Source organism: Xiphophorus maculatus, chromosome 14 (genome assembly GCF_002775205.1).
Source record: "Xiphophorus maculatus strain JP 163 A chromosome 14, X_maculatus-5.0-male, whole genome shotgun sequence".
NCBI classification, from domain to species: domain Eukaryota; kingdom Metazoa; phylum Chordata; class Actinopteri; order Cyprinodontiformes; family Poeciliidae; genus Xiphophorus; species Xiphophorus maculatus.
The window spans coordinates 21296025-21319967 of record NC_036456.1 but is presented as its reverse complement, the minus strand read 5'-3'; the positions used below and the strand labels follow the sequence as shown (position 1 = coordinate 21319967).

Genomic DNA, 23943 nt, shown 5'->3' with positions numbered 1-23943 from the left:
TGGTAAATCTGGTCTAGAACCAGCCTCTAAAGAAAACAGTAAAGATCATTATATATATATTATTTTTTTAATATATATATATAATATATATATATATATATATATATATATATATATATATATATATATATATATATATTATTTTAACCAGCTATAAGGGGCCAGACTTGTATCATCAGCAACTTTATTCAGATGACAATTTGCAATGTAAAATATTATGCTTAGTGACATTTTGCAATGGACAATGCAGTACTTAATTAATTTAGAATTATTTTTATATTTATGAATGAAATTGTGTACAGCATTGGATTTATTTATTTGAAGAGTATTTTATAGTTCAGTACAAAATATTGTATATGTGCAAAATATTTGGATAAATAATGAGTTAGTCTGATCCTGGTCCTTAGCCTTGTTTATTTCTCTTATTGGTCTTTTTTAAAGTTTGATTAGTGACTGTTGTGTTTTGTAATTAATTTCCCAAATTTCTCTGGAGTCACTTAAATAAGGTCAAACTAAAGACCAGTGCAGAATGTGAGGCTGGTTCTGTGTGAACAGAAAAGTGTTTGGTACTGAAACTATGACAGACCCACTTCATGAACTGTGAACTGAAATATTAAAACCCGACTGTTGGGTCTAAATTACCTAAACACAGACACAAAGAAGAGACAAGAGTCAGAACTTAGTTTTATCTGCAGGGAGAAAACTGTTGAAACCCAGTTACAGATTTCTGCCTATGCTCTGAAGCTTCAACTGAGTCTAACCTGCTTTTATTAGATTTAGGAACTCCCTAGTTACATGACAGTGTGCAGCCCTGAAGGGAGGGGGAGCAGAAAACAGATGCACACTCACATGAACACAACTCATTCATACAATATTCAAAAGCATATTTCATAAGATAAGACTATAGGTTTGCAGTTCCTCTGGGCAATCAACGCTGGAATGTCTCGTTCATGGTATCCTCCTTTTTCACTCTTCAGCAGGCCGCTTCCAGAGTTTCTGCAAACACTTCAAAACACTCAAAGCACATTACTAAAATGTAAATGCAAAGGTAAATGAAATGGATGATATTATAAAATAAAGGTAAAGCAAATAAATAATAAAATATAAAATCCTTCCAACACCGACTCATAATTGTCATGAATTGGTGCGGTGGATGTGGTGAGGCAGACGCAGCAGACCCAGGATGAGGTAAAGATGGTAATTTTAATACTGAATAACGTACAAAACAGACCACAAAGATTCTGGCGGCACGGCTGAGCGGAAACCAGGGCTCACACCGGTAGCAACAGAAAGATGGCGTGGCAAATGAACAGGCAGACAGAAATCACACAACGAGCGACATTGACTTTGACAAGGACCCGACGGAGACGCAGACACACAGGTGGCATTAAATACACGGGAGGGTAATCACAGAAACGAGACACACCTGGGAACAATCAAGGGGAGGATAGGACAACGAAGAGACTCAAGGACACAGAAAACTCGAAATTAACACACAGACAACACAGAACATGACAATAATGTCTACTTTTCCATAGATGGACATTCATTCTTGTTTAAAGAAAAAAGGCCAACAGCCACAAAACGTTCAGATAAAAATTTCTAAGTCTGATTTTCAAATAAAGTTCAGGTTAAAGACTCATTTTAATAGTCATTAACCTGAATGTCTATCTTGATAATAAACTGGTTTTAGGTTTATTAATCTATGCATTTAGTAAAATGTTCTTCAAATGACTGGAAATGCAAAGTTTTGAGTAGATTTTGTTTTAATTTCCACTCTAGGACTGAGTGACTCCACAGCTGCTTGTGTCTCATTAATGTTAGCAGATGTTAGCAGCTATGATGTAATCTAGAGATTCTGTTTCAAACTGAGTTTATTCACCCTTTATAAGTATATGTGTAACAGGTGGCATCAATGAGTCTCAGAAGTCATTCAGGTGGGTCTCAACCAGATATTTTATTTTTTTATTCTGGGGAAAGAAGGGAAAACAAATGAACAACCTCCTCAACTCCTTCTCCCTGCACTCCGGCTCCACAGCAGCGCAGAACATCGCTCTCAGCTAACATTTTTTTTCTCTCAGACTTAACAAAAGTTAACAAAAAAAAAGAAATCTTCTCACAAAAATCGTAAACTAAAAACAAGAGGAGAAAAACGCCACCTGGTGGCCACAACAACACAATACAGTGGGACAGAGTTAAATAAACAGAGATAAAAAGTATAAATTAAAAATAAAAACACATACCTGGGGGAAGAAGGGAAAAATGAACAACCTCCTCAACTCCTTCTCCCTGCACTCCAGCTCTAAAAATGTGGAAATAAAAACAATGTTCAACCGAGCTGTGCTGGACTAGCACCGGTAGTTCGCGCCAAAATAAAAAAGAAATTATAATAAAACTGTTTATAAAAAAAACCACAATGACGGTCAAAACTGCAAAATAACACACTAACAAACAATAATAAACAACATATGGTAAAGACCTCAACATGAACAACATCCATATAGAAAAACAAACATATCTCAGCAGCGAACTTTCCTCTGACTGACCCACAGCAGCGCAGAACAACGCTCTGAGGAAAAAGGAGGGGCAGAGGAGCTACGAGGGCTGGGATAGACTACGGAAGCCCAGGAAACACAAACGAGGCGGAGAGCAGAAGGGCGACCCCCGCAGGCAAAAACAACAAAATAAATAAAAATAACTGAATAAGATAAAATTCACAAATTCTCAATATAAAATGAATAAGAAATAATAATTTAACAAAGAAACACATTTGTAACTCTGTTACATATGTTTGAGTAAAATGAACATTGTTGTTTTGTTCTGTGAATTACTGACAACATGTCTCTTAATTTTGTTTGTGAATATATGTAAATAAGCAGTTAGATTTAGAAAACCGCACCAACGAATATCTTCTCATGGGTCTTAGCCCTGCTGGGGGCTCAGCCCCCCTACAGGTCAGATCCTAGAATCGCCCCTGGGCTCTGGTATCTGATGACCATGATGAGCTGTTGGTGTAATTTTTATGAATTTGATTGAATAAACTCTGGTTGATTGTGACGTTGATCAGTGACTGCTGTCTTTGTGGTTTCACTTTTACTCACGACATTAACGGACCTGAGGAGACAAGAGAACAAGAAATAAAAATATCTCATTTCTTAAAACACTAGAATGAAATAAAAAGGGAAGTACTCTGGTCCACACTCCAGCACAGTAGATGGCGATAATACATCTTAATGTTAGAGGGCTCCCTCCTCTGGCGCAGACCGTTACAGCCCCACCCTTTTCCTCCTCTGCAGATCTCTGTCGCAGCGCTGTGAGTTTCTCTTTCCTGACTTTAATTTATCCTTGTTGTCTCCTAACAGGTTGTTCTGTTCTAAGTTAAACTTCAATGTTTTTGGTGTTTCGTTACAATATTTTCCACTCAGAAACGTCGCATGAATCTATATTTCGGACGGAGAGATCGACTCAACCAGGAAATGGCTTCTTCTCTTCCTGCGTCTCTGTTCCTGCTGTCTGTGGTTTTCTGCCAGTTTGTTTCTGCTGCAGGTCAGATTCATTTACACACAGTTTCATCAAACTACTCGCTGCTGAATGTAACGCTAATTGAGGCGAGGCGCCTGACTACGGCCAATAATGGTGATATGGCAATCAGAAGGATTCGACTGAGGAGCCCGTGTGTGAATTAGACAGAAAGTAAAGTTATTGTATTTGCATGTATATTTTTCCATATATTTAGGAAGGTATTGAATAATAATAATAATATTTTCTTATAAACATTAACAATAAACACAACAAGAAAAACAGCAATAACAAACAAATAAATAAACCCTGATGACCCCCAAGAGTCTTTCTCTCTCTCATTCAACTCCGTGCTTTTTGTTGGTAAGGTGATTAATGGATCACCAAACAATAGTCCAACTGGTTTTAGTCCATAATCCAAGGGAAGCAAAAGGAGGGAGGAGGGGAAAAAAAAGAAAAAGAAAGGTCCGGGAAAAATGAGGTAGTTCGGTTCAGTTACATCCTACCGCGAAGCTGCGGTGATCTGGTGGTAGCTCGCCATCCTGACGTGGAAACAGTGGAGGGGGAAAAACCTGACCTAAACGAGGTCATACATAAAACAAAAATTAGCATTTAACCAGAGTTAACCTGCTATCCAACAACTAAACATTCAGAAGAATACATAGCTATATTCCAAATAATATTTGTCAGGAATCATTCAAATAAGTTTAAAGTTAATCACATTAATATTACAGATCAAATAAAGCCAGACGAGATATCAAAGTAAAGTCTAGTAAGACATCAAAGTAAAGTGCACTTTTAAGTTCTATCCAAGTTTAATTGACACTAAAGTCAATTAAACTTAATTTACTTAAATACTATTTCAATAAACATTGAATTGGTTTCTGGTTTTGTTGCGCAACTACGGAGCAGCCAACCAACTGCAGAGTTCTGTTGGCCGTTCACAAAATCAATTGAAAAATAATTAAAAATATCCCTAAAGGACGAAATCAAAGGGCTTATTTAAAGCTTTAAGGGAATATCTTTAATTGGTCACATAATTAACAGAAAAAGAATTATTTTTAGTCTATAAAACCATTTTAAAACGCCAATACATAAATCGCAAGTGGGCGTGTCGCCACCAAGTTTCTACTTTAAAAAAAACGAAAGACAGGATCAACAACTCACCGTCGAGTCGTTGTCATAACAACCAATGTGGGGCTTCGGCTGTGTTAATCTGAGTCGATTTAGCAATGTTCTTGCAGCGATTTAGGAAAACGCCAACACACACAGCCAGCCACAGCAACAGCAGCAACCGTCATGAAGAGGACCCGAGTCTTCTTCTTCTTCTTCTTTTCCTTTTTTTATGGCGGTTGGCAAACAACTTTTAGATGTGCATTACCGCCATCTACTGGAATGGAGTGTGGATCGGGACGCTAACTATATACACCCCCCTCAAAACAAAACAAAACAATAAAATAAAAAATAAATAAAAAAATAAAATAATAATAATAATAAAATAACAACACTTAAATCTTTTCTATCAATTTTGTTTTCTTAAGATAATTAATTAAATAACTTATATCTTTAGAATTAGAAATTTTTCCCAAAATATCTTGTAAATTTAACTGTAATTTATTTTCTTGTAACCGGCTAACTAATTTCCTTCTCTCAACAGAATATTTGGTACAGAACAACAAAACATGTTTTACTGTCTCTTCTTGACCACAAAAATCACAACTTCCAGTTCGATGTTTTCCTATTTTAAATAAATTACTGTTTAACCTTGTATGTCCAAAACGCAACCTAGATATAACTGTTTCCTCTTTTCTATTTCGTCCCGTTCTCCTCATTGCACCAACTTTTCTTTGAATACTGTACAGCCATCTACCATTTCTATCTTCCTCCCACTGTCTCTGCCATCTTTCCTTAACCTTTTGTTTAATAATAGATTTGATTTCTTCTCTACTAAATGGAACTAATATATCAATATCACTATATTTTGAAGCTTGTTTCGCATATTTATCAGCCAACTCATTCCCTCTTATTCCTATATGTGATGGTATCCATGTAAATATAACTAATAACCCCATTGCTTGAATTCTATATGTTATTAACTGAATTTCTAATAAAAGATCCGGTCTACTATTAGCATGATTATTTTTTAATGAATATAATGAAGAACTTGAATCAGAGCATACTATGCTTCTTAATGGACGGACTTCCTCAATCCATCCTAAAGCTAAAATAATTCCCATCATCTCTCCAGTATAAACTGATACTCCATCAGTAATTCTTTTACATTTTTTAACTTTGAATTCTGGAACAATGAAAGAAACCCCATTACTGCTATTTGAGTTTTTAGACGCATCTGTAAAAACTTGGACATATCCATAGTACTTACTATCTAAATATGATTGAACCAAATATGGATCTGAAATGTTTTCTCCTTTCCTTTTCTCCAACAAAGTTAAATCAACAACATTATTATGAAATAGAGATGGATAAACTGGTGAAAGAGGAACTGTTTGACTAATGTTTATATCAGATAAACCAAAATCTTTTATAACATTTTCTATCTCCCATCCAAAAGAATTTAATTTCTTCTTTTCTTTTTCCCAACTGGAAGTCAAAAGTGACTGATTTTACAGCTGATCTCAATGAGCCTCAATCAATCAATTAAATGTTATTAGTATAGCACATTTCAGCAGCAGACATTTCAAAGTGCTTTACATCATATTAAACACAGAAACACAAAGCAACATAGAATCAATAATCAAAACACAGTTCCATCAATAAATTTGTAATTGATTACATTTCAAATTAAATTCTAAACAGGTGGGTTTTTAGTCTAGATATAAAAGAAGTCAGTGTTTCAGCTGTTTTACAGTTTTCTGGAAGTTTGTTCCAAATTTGTGGTGCATAGATGCTGAAAGCTGCTTCTCCTCGTTTGGTTCTGGTTCTGGGGATGCAGAGCAGAACCAGAACCAGAACCTGAGAGGTCTGGAAGGTTGATACAACAACAGCAGATCTTTAATGTATTGTGGTGCTAAGCCGTTCAGTGATTTATAAACTAACAACAGGATTTTAAAGTTTATTCTTTGAGCTACAGGGAGCCAGTGGAGGGACTTTAAAACTGGTGTTATGTGCTCTATCTTCCTGGTTTTAGTCAGAACGCGAGAGTTTCTGATGTTTCAGATTTTCTGTTTATTCATTTATTTCCTTCAATAAACAGATTAAATATTGATAACTGGCTGGATTTTGATTAAATATTTTCTTTAAAAATGATGAGGCATAAATGAGCCTGCAGAGTTTTTATCGTTTTTTTAAATTATTTAAAATTGTCTTCATAAAAACATCAGTTTTTTTTCTGAATATTTTTACGACCATGAACTTTGACCCAGATCCATTGATGGTCCTGCTGTGAACTCCTGGATGAATCTTCAGATTGATGGATCTGATCTCGTTGTTCCAGCAGCAGAAACTGATGAGTCTTCATCAGAGACCTGATCACACTTTGACCTCTGACCTCTGACCTCTCTGCTCTGTGTTGTTTTCTCTCCTTCAGATCAGAACATTGTGAAAATCACAGCTACAGTTGGAGATGATGTCATTCTGCCATGCAAAGATCCTGACCAGAAGGAGATTATAGTCGTAGAGTGGAGCAGAACTGACCTGGGGTCAGGATTTGTCCTCCTGTACAGAAATTTGAAGTTTGATCTAGAAAACCAGCTTCCATCTTACACGGACCGGGTTGATCTGCTGGTTGGTCAGATAAAGAAAGGAGACGCGTCTTTGGTTCTGAAGAACACAACGACTGATGACAGCGGAACGTATGAATGTTACGTCGTTAAAACAACTGAGAAGAAACTGATCAGCTCCGTCAGCCTGGTTGTAACAGGTGAGTGTTTGTCTCTGGATCAGAACCAGCAGCTTCCTGGTTCTGATCCAGATCAGATGATGATGATCTACTCTTATCTCCTACCTGACAGGTCTCAGTAGAGGTTAAAGGTCACATATTTAGACAGTAACTTATTAATTATGACCTTTAACATTTATAATTCAGGTCAATTGAATTTGATTAATTTTTTCCTTTAAACATCAAACTGTGTCCATAAATTATGAGAAAGGTTAGGTATGCTGATGACACTGTGACCTCTGACCTCCAGTGATCAGAGCCGATGAATCAATAATATTGGATCATTTGGTTCTGATCAGCAGATTAATAATAATATCAGAAACTCTTTGGTTCTAAATGAATCTCAGCGTTTCTGACTCCTGGTTGGTTGGAAGGATTGAAGCTGATTCTCAAATCAGCTTCGGTTCTCAAAGCTGACGGGTCCAATCTGGTACCAGCAGGGAGTTCATGATGGAGAGGCTGAAGTCCAGGTCCAGTTGGTTTCCTTTATAAAGCCTGAGTTCACAAAACGGGTCCTGCAGCTTGAGTTCAGCACAACACAAAGGTGACGGGTTCTGTCCCAGGCTGTCGATCCAAACAGACAACACGGAGTGTGGGAGAGTCCAGCAGAACCATGTAGAGTTTAACCTTTAACCCCATTAGTTTGACTGAGTGACATAAACATCGTCATCTGCTGTTCGCTCTGAGTGGGAAGGAAACTTTTCTCCAGAGAAAAACTTCAGATCTGAGTAAGAACCTAGAAAACCACAGAAACCAACAGAACCGCTAACCGGACCGCTGCAGGAACCAGAACTAATCCCACCAGGCAGGAACCAATGTTATATACTGCTCGCATAACAGTGCCCCTAGCGGATGAACATGTATTACAAACAAAAACAAAAGAGTAACAATCTCCCACTTTTCTTAAAAGAAAAATAAATTATATATATTTTAAGACTCATCACAAAGCACATCCATTAAGAAGGATTTTGTTAGAACAGTTTCAACATGATGGAACGTGAAACATCTTGTGAATGAATTTATTGAAGTATCCAATGTCCTTCATAAAGAGCCTTAAGGATTGAGGTTGTGGATGATCCCTTCTTTGTTAAACAGTCTGTGAGTTGGTCTTTTGTTTGAGATCACAACACTTGATGAACTTTCTTAGTTTGAATCAGCTCTTTAATTGAACTGATTTCCAGGCGTAACCTTTTCTCTGCAACAAACTTAGTTGACTTAAGTGCAGCTACAAGAGAGAAATTATCAGTCACACAGATTATAGGTGGAGGACAAGCAGTACTACCAGCACTGAGTTCAGAAAAGAGTGTGGAAAGAAAAATGGCATAATCAATCCCCTCAGACATAGCGAGAGTTTCACCTGCCAGTGTGCTTCTGACAATTCTCTTAATTCTCTTTGACTGCCATGAAACGGGAGAGAACTGCCCATTGTCACCCATCAAAACGATGAAGTGCCCACCTTGAGTACCCCCATCTGAAAGATTTCCAAAGGATGCATCAGTGAATGTAACCATCCTTAAGTTACTGTCTTCCCCAAGGTGTTGAAAATTCAATTCAACTGACTTGGCCTTGAGCTTACACACAACTGTTTGCTTCATTAATGGTCTGTAGCATGTTTGAGACGAGATGCTAAATTGCTAGCATCAAACATGACATCAGGCCTGCTCTGTCTCGCCACCCACAGAAGTTGTCCCATCTTCGATCTGAGCTGCTCTGTCTCCTTTTCAGTGAGAGGTGAAACTGACTCTGCTGCTCGTGAGGGTGTGAGGTGTATGGACTGCAGGTGCTGAATGTATGTTTCTTGGTGTATTTGTACCTTCTTACCTTTAGTAACAAGATCTACCCCCACATAGGAAAAACTATTGTGTGCTTCACGGCCGACATTAAACTTTGACCTCAGGTGAGGTATGACTGACTCTGAAAACATATGTGATCCACCCCATATAAAATCATCAACATGACAAGCAAGTACACCAGTTACATTTTTGTGCTCATCCAGCCAATAGAAAACTGCAGGGTCAACCTTAGACACAACGCCTCCTGCTTCAATCATGATGGTTTTTACCCTGTTATACCAATACAGTGAAGCATCAGCTAAACCATACACACATTTTCTCAGTTTCCAAAGCACATCTGTTCTATTGGCCTCTGGGGGAGGTTTGATGAAAATGTCTCTAGACAGTTGCATTCCTTGTAAAAAGGCAGATTTAATGTCCATAGAGTGAAGTTCCCATTGTTTTTGACATATAACTGCCACCAGGAGTCTCAGTGACTCTGAGGCACAGGTTGGAGAGTCCTTTTGTAGGTCAGAAACTTGTAGCTCCTCAAATCCTCGTGCAGCAAGTCTTCCTTTTGGTATTATTCCATTTTCAGTCTCTTTCAGAGTGCACTCCCAATGAGTGGAGACACACTTTTGTCCTTTGTCCTCAATTTCTTCAAACACTTGGTTCTGTTTCCAGCTTTTTATTTCATTTTCCTTTGCTTCATCAAACAACATGTCCTTACTCACAAAAACATCCTTGTGTGAATCCGTATCCTCATCAGCTGCCTGGACGTGAAGATCCTCCAACTGTGACAGATCAGCTGATTCACTGTTGCCAGCCACTCCTGCAGGCTCAAGCAGCTCCAAGTTAAACCAGTTCTTGTATTTCCCAGTTGCTTTGCCGGCGCGGCCCAACACTTTGGCTTTTTGTGAGACACCCTCTGCATTTCTGAATGTCACAATTTGACCTGTCTTTATGATGGTGTTCCCAGTGTGCTGTCTCATGGCCTCTGCATTTTCAGGAGCAGGCAAAGGATAATTCTCAGGATTTACTGTCTCCTCCTCCATTCTCTTCAATCATGTCCACTGTATGTTGTCCTTGAATGTTCTCCTCATTGCAGGTAATCTGAAGCGCTTCATTCTCGCGAGTAACTTTTCTCAATCTGAGTTGATGCACTCTGACACAGGTGCCTCCGTGTCTAACAAAAACGACTCCACCATCTTGACCAATCGCCACTCCTGGTCCTTTCCATTCTGGACAATCCACTCTTTTGTAAAAGACTTTGTCTCCAGTTTCATATCGCTCGTCTATGGGCTGCAGCTGTTTCTTTAGTGTTCTGCGTATCTTTTCTGAACATTCTGCTTCTGTAAAAGCTTTTCTTGCAGCATGCAGGGCTGAAATGTGTTTGGCAACCCATTCACTCTTGGTGGTGCCTCTAGAGCTGGAGCTTTGTCTATTAATACAGAGGGCAGGTTGGGATTCTGCCCGAACACCAGCTGATGTGGGCTGTATCCATGGACACTTTGCAAAAAGTTCTTTGCCATCAGGGCCCAGTCCATGGCAGTGCTCCAGTCACATCCAGTACTTGCTTTGACTTTCAGTAGGATCTCCGTCAGAGTTTGATTATGGCGCTCTAACAGTCCATTGCTCCACGGACTGTAGGCAGGTGTTGTCTTAACTTCAATATTAAAGTTCTCGGCTAAAGTTCTCTCACTTCCTCGTTATTAAACTCACCACCATTATCACTGAACAACTTTTGTGGTGGGCCATGCACACTGATCCAATCATGGATAAAACGATTGACTATTTCAGAAGACCTCTTGGTGGTTAAGACACTACCAGCACTGAAATGGGTGAACTGGTCAATAATGTGTAGGTACCAAACTCCAGGTTCAAGTTCATGCAGATCTACAGCAACTGTTTCATGGTATGTAGATGCCAACGGAAAGCCGACAGCAGGTTTTGGTTTGGTCTTACAATGTTTTTGACACACTTCACACTGGTTCACAACCTTTTTCAGCAGGCTGTCACATTCTGTGTCCTTGTTACCAGAATTAGTCAAAAGTCTCTGTATTTTATCAGCAGAGGTTTGTCCAAACTGCTTATGAAGTTTCTCCAGAACTTTCATCTTTTCACTTGTGTTCATCTTGTCTGTTGCAGTCAGTATTTCTTCCTCGGTAGCTTCTAATAGCTTATCAGAGTGAATAAAATTTCTATTGTCACTGTCCACAATGTTCACACAGTAATGACCTGAACTAGTAAAGTCCAGTTTGACAGGCTGGTTAAACATCACTGCACTGTCCCTTTCCATGTAAAAACAGTCCCTGCCCTTTTTAATGAGGTTTTACTCAGAAGCAGCGGGATGTTAGCAGGTACTACTTCAGTTTCTATGTTACACTCTGTGTTACTGATTTTAGCAGGTATCTTTACCTTTCTGATGGAGTAGACGATTTTTCCATCTCCAAACTTGACGGACCTGTGACTTTGTGTTTCTGTCTCTTTCATAATATTCACACTTTTCTTTTGTAGTGCAGTACTGTAGTTGTCCAGCCACTCTTGTCCACAAACTGTCCTGGTGCAAGCAGCGTCTATTATTGCCGAGCTAAAACATTCTGTCATGAATATTTCTGTATCTGTTGGTGATTCTTTGGTGAATAGAGTTAAATTACACTCTTCCACGTCTTTTGCGTCCTCAGCAATTTTAACACTATCAGCTTTGTGCGGACAGTTTTTAACCCAGTGAAACGTAGCTACTTTGACACACTGCACATTTTGACCGTCGTCCGTTCTTATCCAGCGGGTTTGTACCGGGCTGCGTAGTTTCCTGATGGGGACTTTGCCGCCAGTATTTGCCTTTTTGCCGCCGTTGCTCCGTTGCAAACACGGACTCCTGGCTAATGGCTTCTGCTGCCGCACCTCTTTTCTCGCCAAATATTCTCTTCAAAGCGGACTTCATAGAAGCAAATGTTACATCTGAGCCGTTAAAGCCAACTGTCTGTCTGTTATATCCAAACACGCGGTGTTAAAAGCTTAAAAGCCAAAACTGCGTCAGGTAGCTCCATGTTGTATTTTTTCATGCGCGAGTAACGCTGCTCAAAATCAATAATGTAGTCCGCCATCGACGTGTTAGCTTCTTTTATGACTCGGTCAAAATCCGAGTACGCCTCATAGATCCTGTCCTTTTCCTCTTTTAGGAACAAGTCATCTAGTTTAGCCAACAATGTGGTCATTCCAGGGTCTTTATTTAGATCGTCTACCGGGATTTCCTTCGCCGTGTCCCGCGCTCTTCCAGTCCCAGGGCGACAGCAAGCGCTTCCTTTTTCTTCTCCAAATCTGTAACTCTCGTCCAAATGTTGACTTCATTCTTCCAGCTTTCGTAAGGCTTTCGTTCTCAAACGTTGGCGGAACTCTGTAGTTACTAACCATCCTCTGCTACCAATGTTAGTAAAAATAACTTGTTTGTTTGCACCAATTTATTCCGCCAAGTATATCACACAAACAGACGACAAGAGCAGAAGAAGAATACAAACGCAAAAACATATACTGCTCGCATAACAGTGCCCCTAGTGGATGAACATGTAATACCAACAAAAACAAAAGAGTAACAACCTGATCTAATCCCACCAGACAGGAACCAGATCTAATCCCACCAGACGGGAACCTGATCTAATCTCACCAGACGGGAACCTGATCTAATCTCACCAGACAGGAACCTGATCTAATCCCACCAGACGGGAACCTGATCTAATCTCACCAGACGGGAACCAGATCTAATCCCACCAGACAGGAACCTGATCTAATCCCACCAGACGGGAACCTGATCTAATCCCACCAGACGGGAACCTGATCTAATCTCACCAGACAGGAACCAGATCAAATCCCACCAGACGGGAACCTGATCTAATCTCACCAGACAGGAACCAGATCTAATCCCACCAGACGGGAACCTGATCTAATCTCACCAGACAGGAACCAGATCTAATCCCACCAGACGGGAACCAGATCTAATCCCACCAGACAGGAACCAGATCTAATCCCACCAGACAGGAACTAGATCTAATCCCACCAGACAAACCTTTAATCTCATTACTTCACCAACTGGTTAAATATGTAAATTGAGGTGGTTTTGCTCTTTTAGTGAACAAGAACATTAATTATAAGATGACAGAAACAAAGTCAGCTGTCATGGAAAACCTTGTTGAATGTGTGATTATAGAAAAATTAATGGAAAAAAAGAAGAATGTCTTTATGAGCTGAACCTGGATCAAATATAGAAATATTCAATAACTGGATGGAAGAAAAATTATTAAAGTTAATCAATAAGTTGTTTTTATCTGTGCGGTTTTCAACTTTGATCTTCTAAACCCAAATAAACAGAATAATTTATTAACACCATTACAGTCTAAGATCACCAGTCGCATTGCATCGCACTGTGAACATTAACTGATAATATTTTTACAAATGATCTTGAAAATAGTTTAACTAGTGGAATATTAATAAATGACATAACTGATCATTTACCAGAGTTCACAGTCTGACTGCAAAAAACTGATCAAAACATCAGATCAATACAGACGATCAATACTGACGATCAATACTGTACAGACGGTTCGGTCAGAAGATTCACTGAGGCATTAAAAGCCGATTTGATGATTTAATGATTGGAGATTAATTTATAGAATAAGTGATGTGACTTCAACATATGAAGAATTTATAAGAATAAATCATTTTCCAAATTATTATGCAGTATAATTTTTAAGTCCTGAACTATTACAGTATAAATCAGATTTTACTGATCAAAGCTCCCCATGAGAACAGGATTGGGTTTTTTTGTTGTAATTTTTTTATTTAGAAAGACAGATTTCCATCACATTCGTTAATTACAGCTTTACCCATTTAAGATCGTACATAAGTATACAACCTGAGAGTCCAAGTGATTTTGTCCATACTGCCTTTCTGGTATTTTCTTTTATGGACTATTACTAATTTGTGTTGTGAACAATAACAAAAATGAACAGAATTGAACAATAATGGGGATTGCACCATCTCGAGCAATAAAAAAAACACAATAACATACAAGGGCAGGGCACATAATTCACAAGAACAATCAAATGAAGTCATACTCAGTCCATTTGGTCCTGATCTTATAAAACTTTCCCTTTTCAACTTGGCGAGAGAAATAAATCTTTTCCATAACATAAATCTGATAAACAATTTCAATCCATTCATCGATGGTGGGTGGGTCTGGTTTTAGCCATTTCCTTGTGATGGCTTTCTTACTGGCTGCCAGTATAGCCAGACGTTTTTAGTCTTGGTTGGTCCATGTGTCCAACTGTAATTTGCCCAAGTACAACGTTTCACATTTGAATGAAATTTTTACATTGAATATATTTTCAATATGTTTGTGGAACTTTTCCCAATATGGTTTTATTACTTGGCAGTCCCAACAAACATGGAAGTGATTGGCTCCTTTAGACCCGCAGAGTCTCCAGCAGGCGTCCCCGTTGTTTTGATATCGTCTCTGAATGGGTGGAACAAAAAATCGTGCGATGTTTTTCCAACAAAACTCCCGCCATGTGTTTGATCCGGCTGAGACCCATTGCAGTCGACATATTTCTTCCCAGCGTTCTTGTGAGATTATTACCTTCATTTCCTTTTCCCATTTCCTCTTTATGTATTCTGTATTCTCATGTTTAGATAGCTGTATGGCATTGTATAACTTAGAGATAATTCTGCTGTCTGATCTGGGTTTAATTAGTGTTAGAAATACCTCCATGAAACTTGAATCATTTTTCCTCAACACCTCTTTAAAATTTCTATTAAAACAATGTCTCACCTGCAGGAACCTAAAAAAAATCATCTTTTTCCAGTCCATGATCCTTCTGTAAGGTTTCAAAACTCTGAAATATCCCTTTGTTGACAAATGAATAATAGGTAGTTAAGCCTTTTGAGGTCCATAACTTGAATCTATTATCAATCCTATTTGGTGTAAAATCCGAATCATAGGCTCACCACCTCATACGTTTAGATGCATCTCTTATTCTGCAAATTTTAGCCAATTCCTGCCAGGACTTGAGAAAGCTACCTGTTATGGAGTCTTCTGGGATCTGCTGTTTTTATAATCTATAATCACTAAGTAGGGCTGTTATTGGGATTCCTTTTTATCGTCGTTCCTTCTATTCCTTCCAAGCTGCAGTATATGATGGTGAACAGAGGCAGACTAAAGGTCTCAGCTGGGCTGCATGGTCGTATTAAGGCCCGTTCCACCCTTTTCTTTTTTAGTTGCAGAGTTCTAAGCTTAATTTTTTACCCTGCCACAGATACCTCGCTATTAATCTATCCCACTCTGAGAACTGTTTAGCTGGGATTCTGACTGGTAGACATTAAATAAGTACAATAATTGTGGAAGGATAATCATCCTGATGGATTCTATCCGGGAGCTCAAACTTAAAAAGGGAATAACATTCCATCTATGTAAATCTGATTTTATTTTCAAATTTAGTGGGCCATAATTTATATCAAACAGTTTTGAGAAGTCCCTCGGTAGTGAAACACCCAAATATTTGATAGACTCGGCCTCCCAATTCCAGTTGTACACAGTCTTTATTGAAGACGGCGGATTGTAGTTAAATGTTAATACTTGAGTTTTATTTATAATAATTTTATAACCAGAGATTAAACTAAACTCTTCGAGCAACTTCATCAGTTTTGGGATTGTCTGTGTTATACTTATCAATAAATCATCAGCGAACAAGGATAGTTTTTGCTCCCCAGATGTCATTGTGACCTCTGACCTCTGCCTGATCAGTTGACTCATGGGCTCAATAAACAAGGCAAAGAGAAGCGGCGACGCACAACACCCCTGTCTTGTTCCTCTCTCCAAAGTGAATGAATCGGTCAAATCTCCATTAATTTTAATTCTAGCTGTTGGTTTAGTATATAATGATTTAAATGTGTCGATTATCTGTGTATGAAATCCAAATTTTGAAAGCACTTTATATAAAAACGACCACCCCACCGAATCAAATGCTTTCTCTGCATCTAGACTTAATATCAGTGCCTCTAGTTTTTGCTGAGTGACTTCTCTCATAATGTGTTTTCCTAATGTTGTCTTGGGTCTGTCTTTGGCTGACAAAGCCAGTCTGGTCTTTATGTATTAAAGCTGGTAATAAGACTTCTATTCTTTTAGACAGTATGGAGGTGAAGAGTTTATAATCATTGTTTAGAAGATTTACAGGACGATAACATTCCAGTTTGTCTTTCCCTTCCTTCAGTATGACTGAAATCACTGCTTCTCTCCATGAGGGCGAATATTTTTATTTTCTAAAACCCAGTTGAAAGTTTTCTCTAATGTTGGGATTAGTTGGTCTTGCATAATTTTGTACCATTCTGTAGTGAATCCATCTGTCCCTGGAGACTTTCCCTGTTTAGTTCTCTTGATTGCTGATTGAATTTCCTCTTTTGTAATTTTGGATATTAATTTTTTATTTTGTTCATCAGTGATCGTTGGAAGATTGATATTTTCCAGAAAGGCATCGATCTGGTTGTTGCTGCTTGTCTGTGACTGGGAATATAATGTTTTATAGTATTTTTGAAAGCAGTTTTTGATTTTCTCTGGATTAGTTTCTATTGCCTTTGTTACGTTGTTTCTTATTTTATGTATAGTTCTGCAGGCTTGTTGTTTTCTTAACCTATATGATAAAAGTTTCAGGGATTTCCCACCTACCTCATAGTATTGCTGTTTTATAAAAATAAGCTTTTTTTGGATTTCCTGAATGTTTATTTCTTCTATTTCTTTCTTTAGTTTTATAATCTTATGTTTGGTGTTGTCGTCTTTGGGAGATTTTGCATGTTCTCTCTGTAATCGTTTCAAATCCTCTTCTAATTCCTGGAGTTTTTCTTCTCTGATTCTCTTCTCATATGAGGTTATGGATATAATTTTACCCCTAATCACTGCTTTTAAGGCGTCCCAGATTATAGGAGGAGTCACTTCCTCATTATTGTTATTTTCTAAGTATAAATTAATTTCACGTTTTAGTTTATCTCTATTGTCCAATTTGTTCAAAATGTTAGAGTTCAGTCTCCACAGAGTGGACCTCCTCTTATTATTCAGACGGATTGAGATGTAAATGGGACCATGATCTGAAAGAGTGTTAGGTCCCATTTCACAGCTGTCTACCCTAAAAAGATATCCCTTGAACATAAAGAAGTAATCTATGTGGGAGTAGACGTAATGAGCATGTGAGTAATGTGAGTAATCTCGACTCTTTGGGTTTCTTTCTCTCCAAACGTCCATGATAGGTTTATTTTATCCTAACCTGTAAAGAATCAGCCAGAGACAGAGATTAGTTTTATTTTCTTTTCTGCAGAACAGGAGAATTGAGAGCAGACGCGACGTATCGCTGTCAAACACTGTCTGAAATCAATTCTGCTAGATCTTTCTTTGCATTTCTCTTTATTGTATAGAAAAAGGAGGTTGGGCTTCTTCACACAGAGAATTGACCAACCGTCTTTACATTCTGGAACCGCCTATGGACATGCCCTTACAAGGGCATGTAACTGACCACAACTAATCAATTACATATGGAACTAATAACACATGAATGTTTAACGTTTTTAGCTTCCAAGCAACTATCCTAAGAAAAGTTAATAATATACTACAAAAGAAAGAGAAGTTAAGTAAATATAAAAAGAAGAATAATATGAGAGTAATAATATAAAAAGAATAATATGAAAAAGAATAATATGAAAACATAACTTGTAAAATAAACTCATGAGTAAATAAACAGGAGGATAATTTTTCTAACAGTCCACGACCCCCACCTCACTCATCCAGGTATTTAATCTTCTGCTTATGTTTTTTGCGTCGGGTTTCCCATTTGAAGAGTCGATTTTCGGATTTAATCGGACATTAAAGTCTCCGCCGCATATTAAAATCCCCTGACTTTTTGTTGTCATTATATCGACTATTTGTTTATAAAAGGACCAGTCACTTCCAGGAGGAATATACACGTTAAGGAGAGTTATCACAACTCCTTCTAATTTACCTGTAACCATAACAAATCTGCCTTCCTTGTCGTTATATTCTGAAATGTGCTCATAATTTACAGCCTTGGATATGAGGGCCGCCACTCCTCTCCGCCTCCCCGAGCCATGTGAAGAGAAGTAGAACAGGATTGTTTTAAAAAATAAAAAACTCAAAATGCAAAATGTTCCAAATTATTATGCACAGCAGATTTTCTAAACATTTTATGGATTATAAAGAACTGCAAATGGTCATTCTGTGAATGTGCAGCATTAAGTGTTCACATGTACTAAAATCAAAAGCTATTTCAATCAAAACATCTTAACAGACCCAGTTCCATGTTAACTTTGGACCTTCTCTGATATCACATCACAATTCTGGATCCATTGAACTTGTGAGTTTGTAGAAAGTTTCTGCTGAATTTCTCTGCAGGATGTCAGAAAACCTTCCAGAGCTGCTGGTTGATATGAACTGGATTCAGATCTTCTGCTGGAGGAAACTCCAAAGGTTCTCAGTAGGGTTGAGGTCAGAGGTCAGAGGAGGATGGTGACCACACCATGAGTTTCTCCCCTTTATGCCCATAGCAGCCAATGACACAGTGGTATTCCTTGCAGCATCAGATGGTGGATTGTCATGATGAAGATAATTTTGCTACTGAAGGTTTGGCTCTTCTTTTAGAATCATGACAGAAAATGATCAGTTAGAAAGTCCAAATACTTTGCTGAGGTCATTTTCACACCTTCATGGACTCTGAAGGGGCCGACCAGCTCTCTCTCTCTCTCTCCCCATGATTTTGGCCCACAGCATGACTCCACCACCTCCTTGCTGACGTCACAGCCTGTTGGGACGTGGTTTCCATCCACCACCAATCCACTACTGCGTCCATCTGGACCATCCAGGGTTGCACAGCAGTCATCAGTGAACAAGTCTGTTTGAAAATGAATCTTCATGTCCGGCTGGGCCCACTGGGACCGGTTCTGCTTGTGAGTTCTGGTTAGGGGCCCAATAGTAGGTTCCTGCACCTCAAGCCTCTGGAGGATCCTCCACCTTGAGGCTCCAGAGGCTCCAGCAGCTTCAAATAACTGTTTGCTGCTTTAAGGACATTTTAACAGCTGCTCTGTGGTTTCTAACAGAAACTTTCCTCATTATGCCTTTATCTGTAAAACCATCTTTGTTCTGAATCAGCCACAAATCTCTTCACAGTACGATAACGCTTCAGTTTTCATTAAATATCTAATGTTTTCATATCTTGTCATACGGCACTACACTATCTGATGATTTCCCTCAGCAGAGATTCTTTCTGTTTCCCATATTGATTGAAACCTGTGGCCTGCTTAATAATGTGGAACATCCTTCTTAAGTAGATTTCTTTTAATTGATCTCAGCAGACAAACTGATCAACCAGCTCTCTGAAATTAATTATAGTGATTCAAAGACCCACAATACCATCTATACATTTAATAGCCCAACAAAACATTTAATCTTTATGACACTTTAATCCATTTTGCATAATAATTTGGAACACGGTGTAATTAAATTATAAAAACTGTCCAGTTAAGGAAAATAAGATGAAAAGCATAAAAATGAGCAGCGGATTACAAAATGAAACAAAATGCATGTAAAAAGAAAAACAAACTTTTTAGGGAATTTATAAAACATAGAACTTCTGAATCAGAAAACAAAAATAAGAAATATAACAATAAGTTTACCGTATTTTATGCACTATAAGGTGCACCACATTATAAGGCTCACCTTCAATGAATGGCCTATTTTAAAACTGTTTTCATATATAAGGCTCATAGAATAGACTCTACGGTAGAGGCGGGGGTTACGTTATGCATCCACTAGATGGCGCTGTGCTAAAGGGAATGTCAACAAAATAGTCAGATAGGTCAGTCAAACTTTATTAATAATTACAAACCAGCGTTCTGAAAACTCCGTTCATTCCCAAAATGAATAAACATCTGTTTTATTATTTTCCCTGAGGTAAAGTCAGTGATGTGGTATTTTGTGACACAGTTTATCTTTTAACAACAGCAAGGTGTAACATATAGTGGAGGGGAACTTTTCCTCGATTCAATAAACACGTAAAAAACAGTCTGATACTGTTACGGTAAATCAAATCACAATATATATCCACTTCCACTATAACCATTGATTGGTTCATGTTAAATTCTCTGCTGCTGCTCTGTTCCCATGTTTTACTGCATCACTGATCGCCTTGAGCTTAAACTGCGTCGTAAGCGTGTCTCTTAATAGGAGCCATTTTGGGCTCTTTACACAAAACCCAGCCTGCACCGCGCGCTTCTTCTTCTACGGGGAAAATGAAGTCAGCAGCTGCTTACCGTAGTTACGAGACCTGTTGTGGCTCAATATTGGTCCATATAAGGCGCATCGGATTATAAGGCGCACTGTCGGATTTTGAGAAAATTGAAGGTTTTTAGGTGCGCCTTATAGTGCGGAAAATACGGTACTAAAATTATAAAGGCATGTAAAAAGTCACATTATAAATGATTGGATAGTACTTGTTACGGCTGCAGTGGGTCTCTGCCCTTTTTCCTTGTAGGGTTCTGGAGGCAGGCCTTCTGCAGGTGTTATGTTTTTCCCTGATTGGTGCTCTGCTGCTTTAAAAGCTGCCATGCTGCAGCAGAGGGGAGGCTTTTCCCCTCTCCCTCCTCAGAACCCCATTTGGTTTGGTTTGTATCCTATGGTTGAGTTTTGTTAGGTTTGTTTTGCATTTGCTTATTTCTGGTTGGTTATGGGTTTTGCATTAATGTATTTTGGTTTCTCATTTCAGGTAATTCCCTTTTCAGGTTTTATTTCTTTAGTATAATTTAATAAATTCAATTTTCATTTAATCAGAAAATCCTTGTGTGGTCTCCTTTAATGTTACCCCACCAAACGAGCCTGGTGGACGTAACATTGTGGGGGCTCGTCCAATTTATGTGGACTAATTATGCTTAATTGGCCTCATTGTTGTGTTCAGGTTGCAGTTACATGCCCCTGATTTTGGTTTTCCTGTGTTGCAGGTTATTTGTAGGCTTTTGGGCTAGTTTAAGGTGTTTGAAACCTTACTAGATTTTGGACATTTTTGATGTTCCATATATCTGTTGGAGGTCCATGAGGATTTTTGCACTTTGGTCGGAGGGAAAGGGGGGAGAGAAGTCTCTTTGTTTTGTAATAGGTAAGTGCTGTCTGGTGTTTGTTGTTTTGGCAACTCCATTTTAGACAACCCTGTTGATTATTTTAGTTTGTTATTTTTGGGCTGGACTCTGGGCTAAGGGCACCGCCGTGGTTTGCTGCCTGAGAAGTTTTGGCCTGGAGGGATTTGCTACCGGCGGTATCTTGGTGCTTCAAGTGCCTTGGCTCTTGGAGGAAGGCCTGAAGACTAGGCTAAGGTTAGTCAGGATTTTGGTCATTTAGTTAGTTGTAGGTAAATGGAGATTTGTCATTTGTTTGTACCAATCATGCACTTCCTGATGGTTGTTGGTTAAAAAATTTTTGTATTTTCTGACTAGTTTTGTTTTGGATGTTAGTTTGTTGGATTATTTTTGTTGAAAATGGATACTGTGGGTTCTTTTTTAGCTTCTCCAACTTTAGAACTATTGGAAAATTTTTCTTTGTTCAAAGATTGAACAAAGATTACAAATACCTGGGAGTTGTAATCGGCAACAGACTGGACTGGGCATCTAACACTGACGCTGTGTGCAGGAAGGGGATGAGCAGACTCTATTTTTTAAGGAAGCTGAGATCCTTCAATGTGTGCAGCAAGATGTTGGAGACCTTTTATCACAGTGTTGTTGCCGGTGCCATCTTCTTTGCTGCTGTGTGTTGGGGAAGCAGCATCAGAGCCAGCGACTCTAATAGACTAGACAAAATCATCAGGAAAGCTGGCTCTGTACTGGGACTAAGGCTGGAGTCCCTGGAAACTGTGGTGGAGAGGAGGACACTGAAGAAGGTTCTGTCTATTATGGACAATAAACAGCACCCTCTCCACCACATAGTGGACAGACAACGGAGCACCTTCTCACATAGGCTGCTCCAGCTCCGCTGTCGTAGGGACAGATACAGGGAATCCTTCCTGCCACATGCCATCTCACTGTACAATAAAAGTTAAATCACTGTTCTACACTAATCAGTCCAATTTTGCAAAATTGTGCACAAAATTTTGTGCACAAAATTTTGTGCACACTTTTTTTACAATAAAAAAGTGTATATTGCTGCAATATACAGCAATATACACTTGCTGTATATTGTACAGCAAGTGTACAATATATGTACACTTGCTGTACATATATTTACATATACATATCTGCATTTTTTGAATCTTTGCAAGGACTGCTCTAAGTTGCTTTTTATATTAACAGCATTTTATATTTTATTTTTTTATTTTATCTACAACTACTACTCAGTGGTAGTTGTTATTGTGTCTTGTCTCTATGCTGTAACTGCGAAGTAATTTCCCTGCTGGGATGAATAAAGTACTTCTATTCTATTCTATCGCCCTCTGCGGTCACAGAAAATGATGGGTCACATATTTTGATGTAACACCTGGCACGTTGATGCCTCAGCATTATGGAAGTGCTCCAGTTACAGTAAGACAAAACTTGGGAGCAAATCCTACATTTTTCACCTACAGTATAAGTAAAAAATTAATCCATGTAAACTAACTCAAATATCCCATGGAAAGGAATTTGAATAATCCGAAAGAAAAGTGTTCAAAAGTGGAAATGAGAATGGAATAATCATTATTTTCCGTGATAGTGTAACACTACGATGTGAATTGAATCGGTGTTATCGTAGAATAAGAGGTCGTGGGTGGAGAAAGAGCAGAACACTGAGAGGGAATAGCGTAGCTGTCCAGACTTTTATTGAACCTCCATTTTAACAGAACAGAACAGAACCCGTCCTGGGCACACCTCAACAAAAAACCCACGAAGAAGAAAGAAACGGCTCCTCTTAAAGGCACAGCACAATTCCTTAACTATGGATCAACTGTAGTAACTGATCTTGTATATAATCACATTAATTCAAAAGGAAAAAATAAATAATCTTACATACTTCCCCCTCTTTAAATGAAATGTCCTCATTTCAAATGAAGTTGTTATACATTAAAAAAAATAAATCATCAAAACACAATCTGTCCAGACTGTCTCGGTAGCTCTTATCACCTGGGGGTTGCAAACAAAGGACACAAACTCATAGTAATGCCCCATAAAGAACAACTGTCAACATGTTTTTTGTTTTTTTTCGTTTGCTATTAAATGAACCAGTTTTACAACCTCTAACATGAAAAACTCTATAGACAAAGTTTTTTTCATAACAGTAGTCGTTGTGGCTTCCGAACGGTATGCCCACACCTGGTAATAACTGCACCCACAGTGGGTGGCAAGCTGGGGGGTGGTTGTGCGAGCCGATGGGAGACGAGTCCAGTTGGAATCCTTGGTGAAGATGGCAACGACCTAGCATTTTCTGCTGCCTGAGGTGTAGCTGCTTGGCCAAAGGACCAGGGCAATGAACCCGACAAAGCAGTATATATCGGCAGTGTGTCCCTGTTTGGTGGAAATACAGATTGAGTGACATTTATTGGAGATGCGTCAGTGGAGCTACAGTAAGGTTTTAGACGATCATAGTGAATGACTTTGGTCACAGCCTGAGGATATTTCACATCCACCAGCTTGTAAAGGAGCCCCTTTTCATCCACAGATACAACCTTATATGGTCCAGTCCAGTTTGGGGAA

At 38.6% G+C, this 23943-nt stretch overlaps 1 protein-coding gene across 2 annotated transcripts in view; it reads left to right on the top strand.

The window, feature by feature from the left end:
* Window positions 1-3199: 3199 nt before the first annotated feature.
* The window catches only part of LOC111611033, a 47360-nt gene continuing 26616 nt past the window's right edge, over window positions 3200-23943 (top strand). For both annotated transcript variants that reach the window (XM_023346645.1, XM_023346644.1), the window contains exons 1-3: window positions 3200-3313; window positions 3426-3546; window positions 7067-7399. In XM_023346645.1, the coding sequence (XP_023202413.1) occupies window positions 3215-3313; window positions 3426-3546; window positions 7067-7399 (553 nt within the window). In that variant the 5' untranslated portion in view covers window positions 3200-3214. The remainder of the gene's footprint in view (window positions 3314-3425; window positions 3547-7066; window positions 7400-23943) is intronic.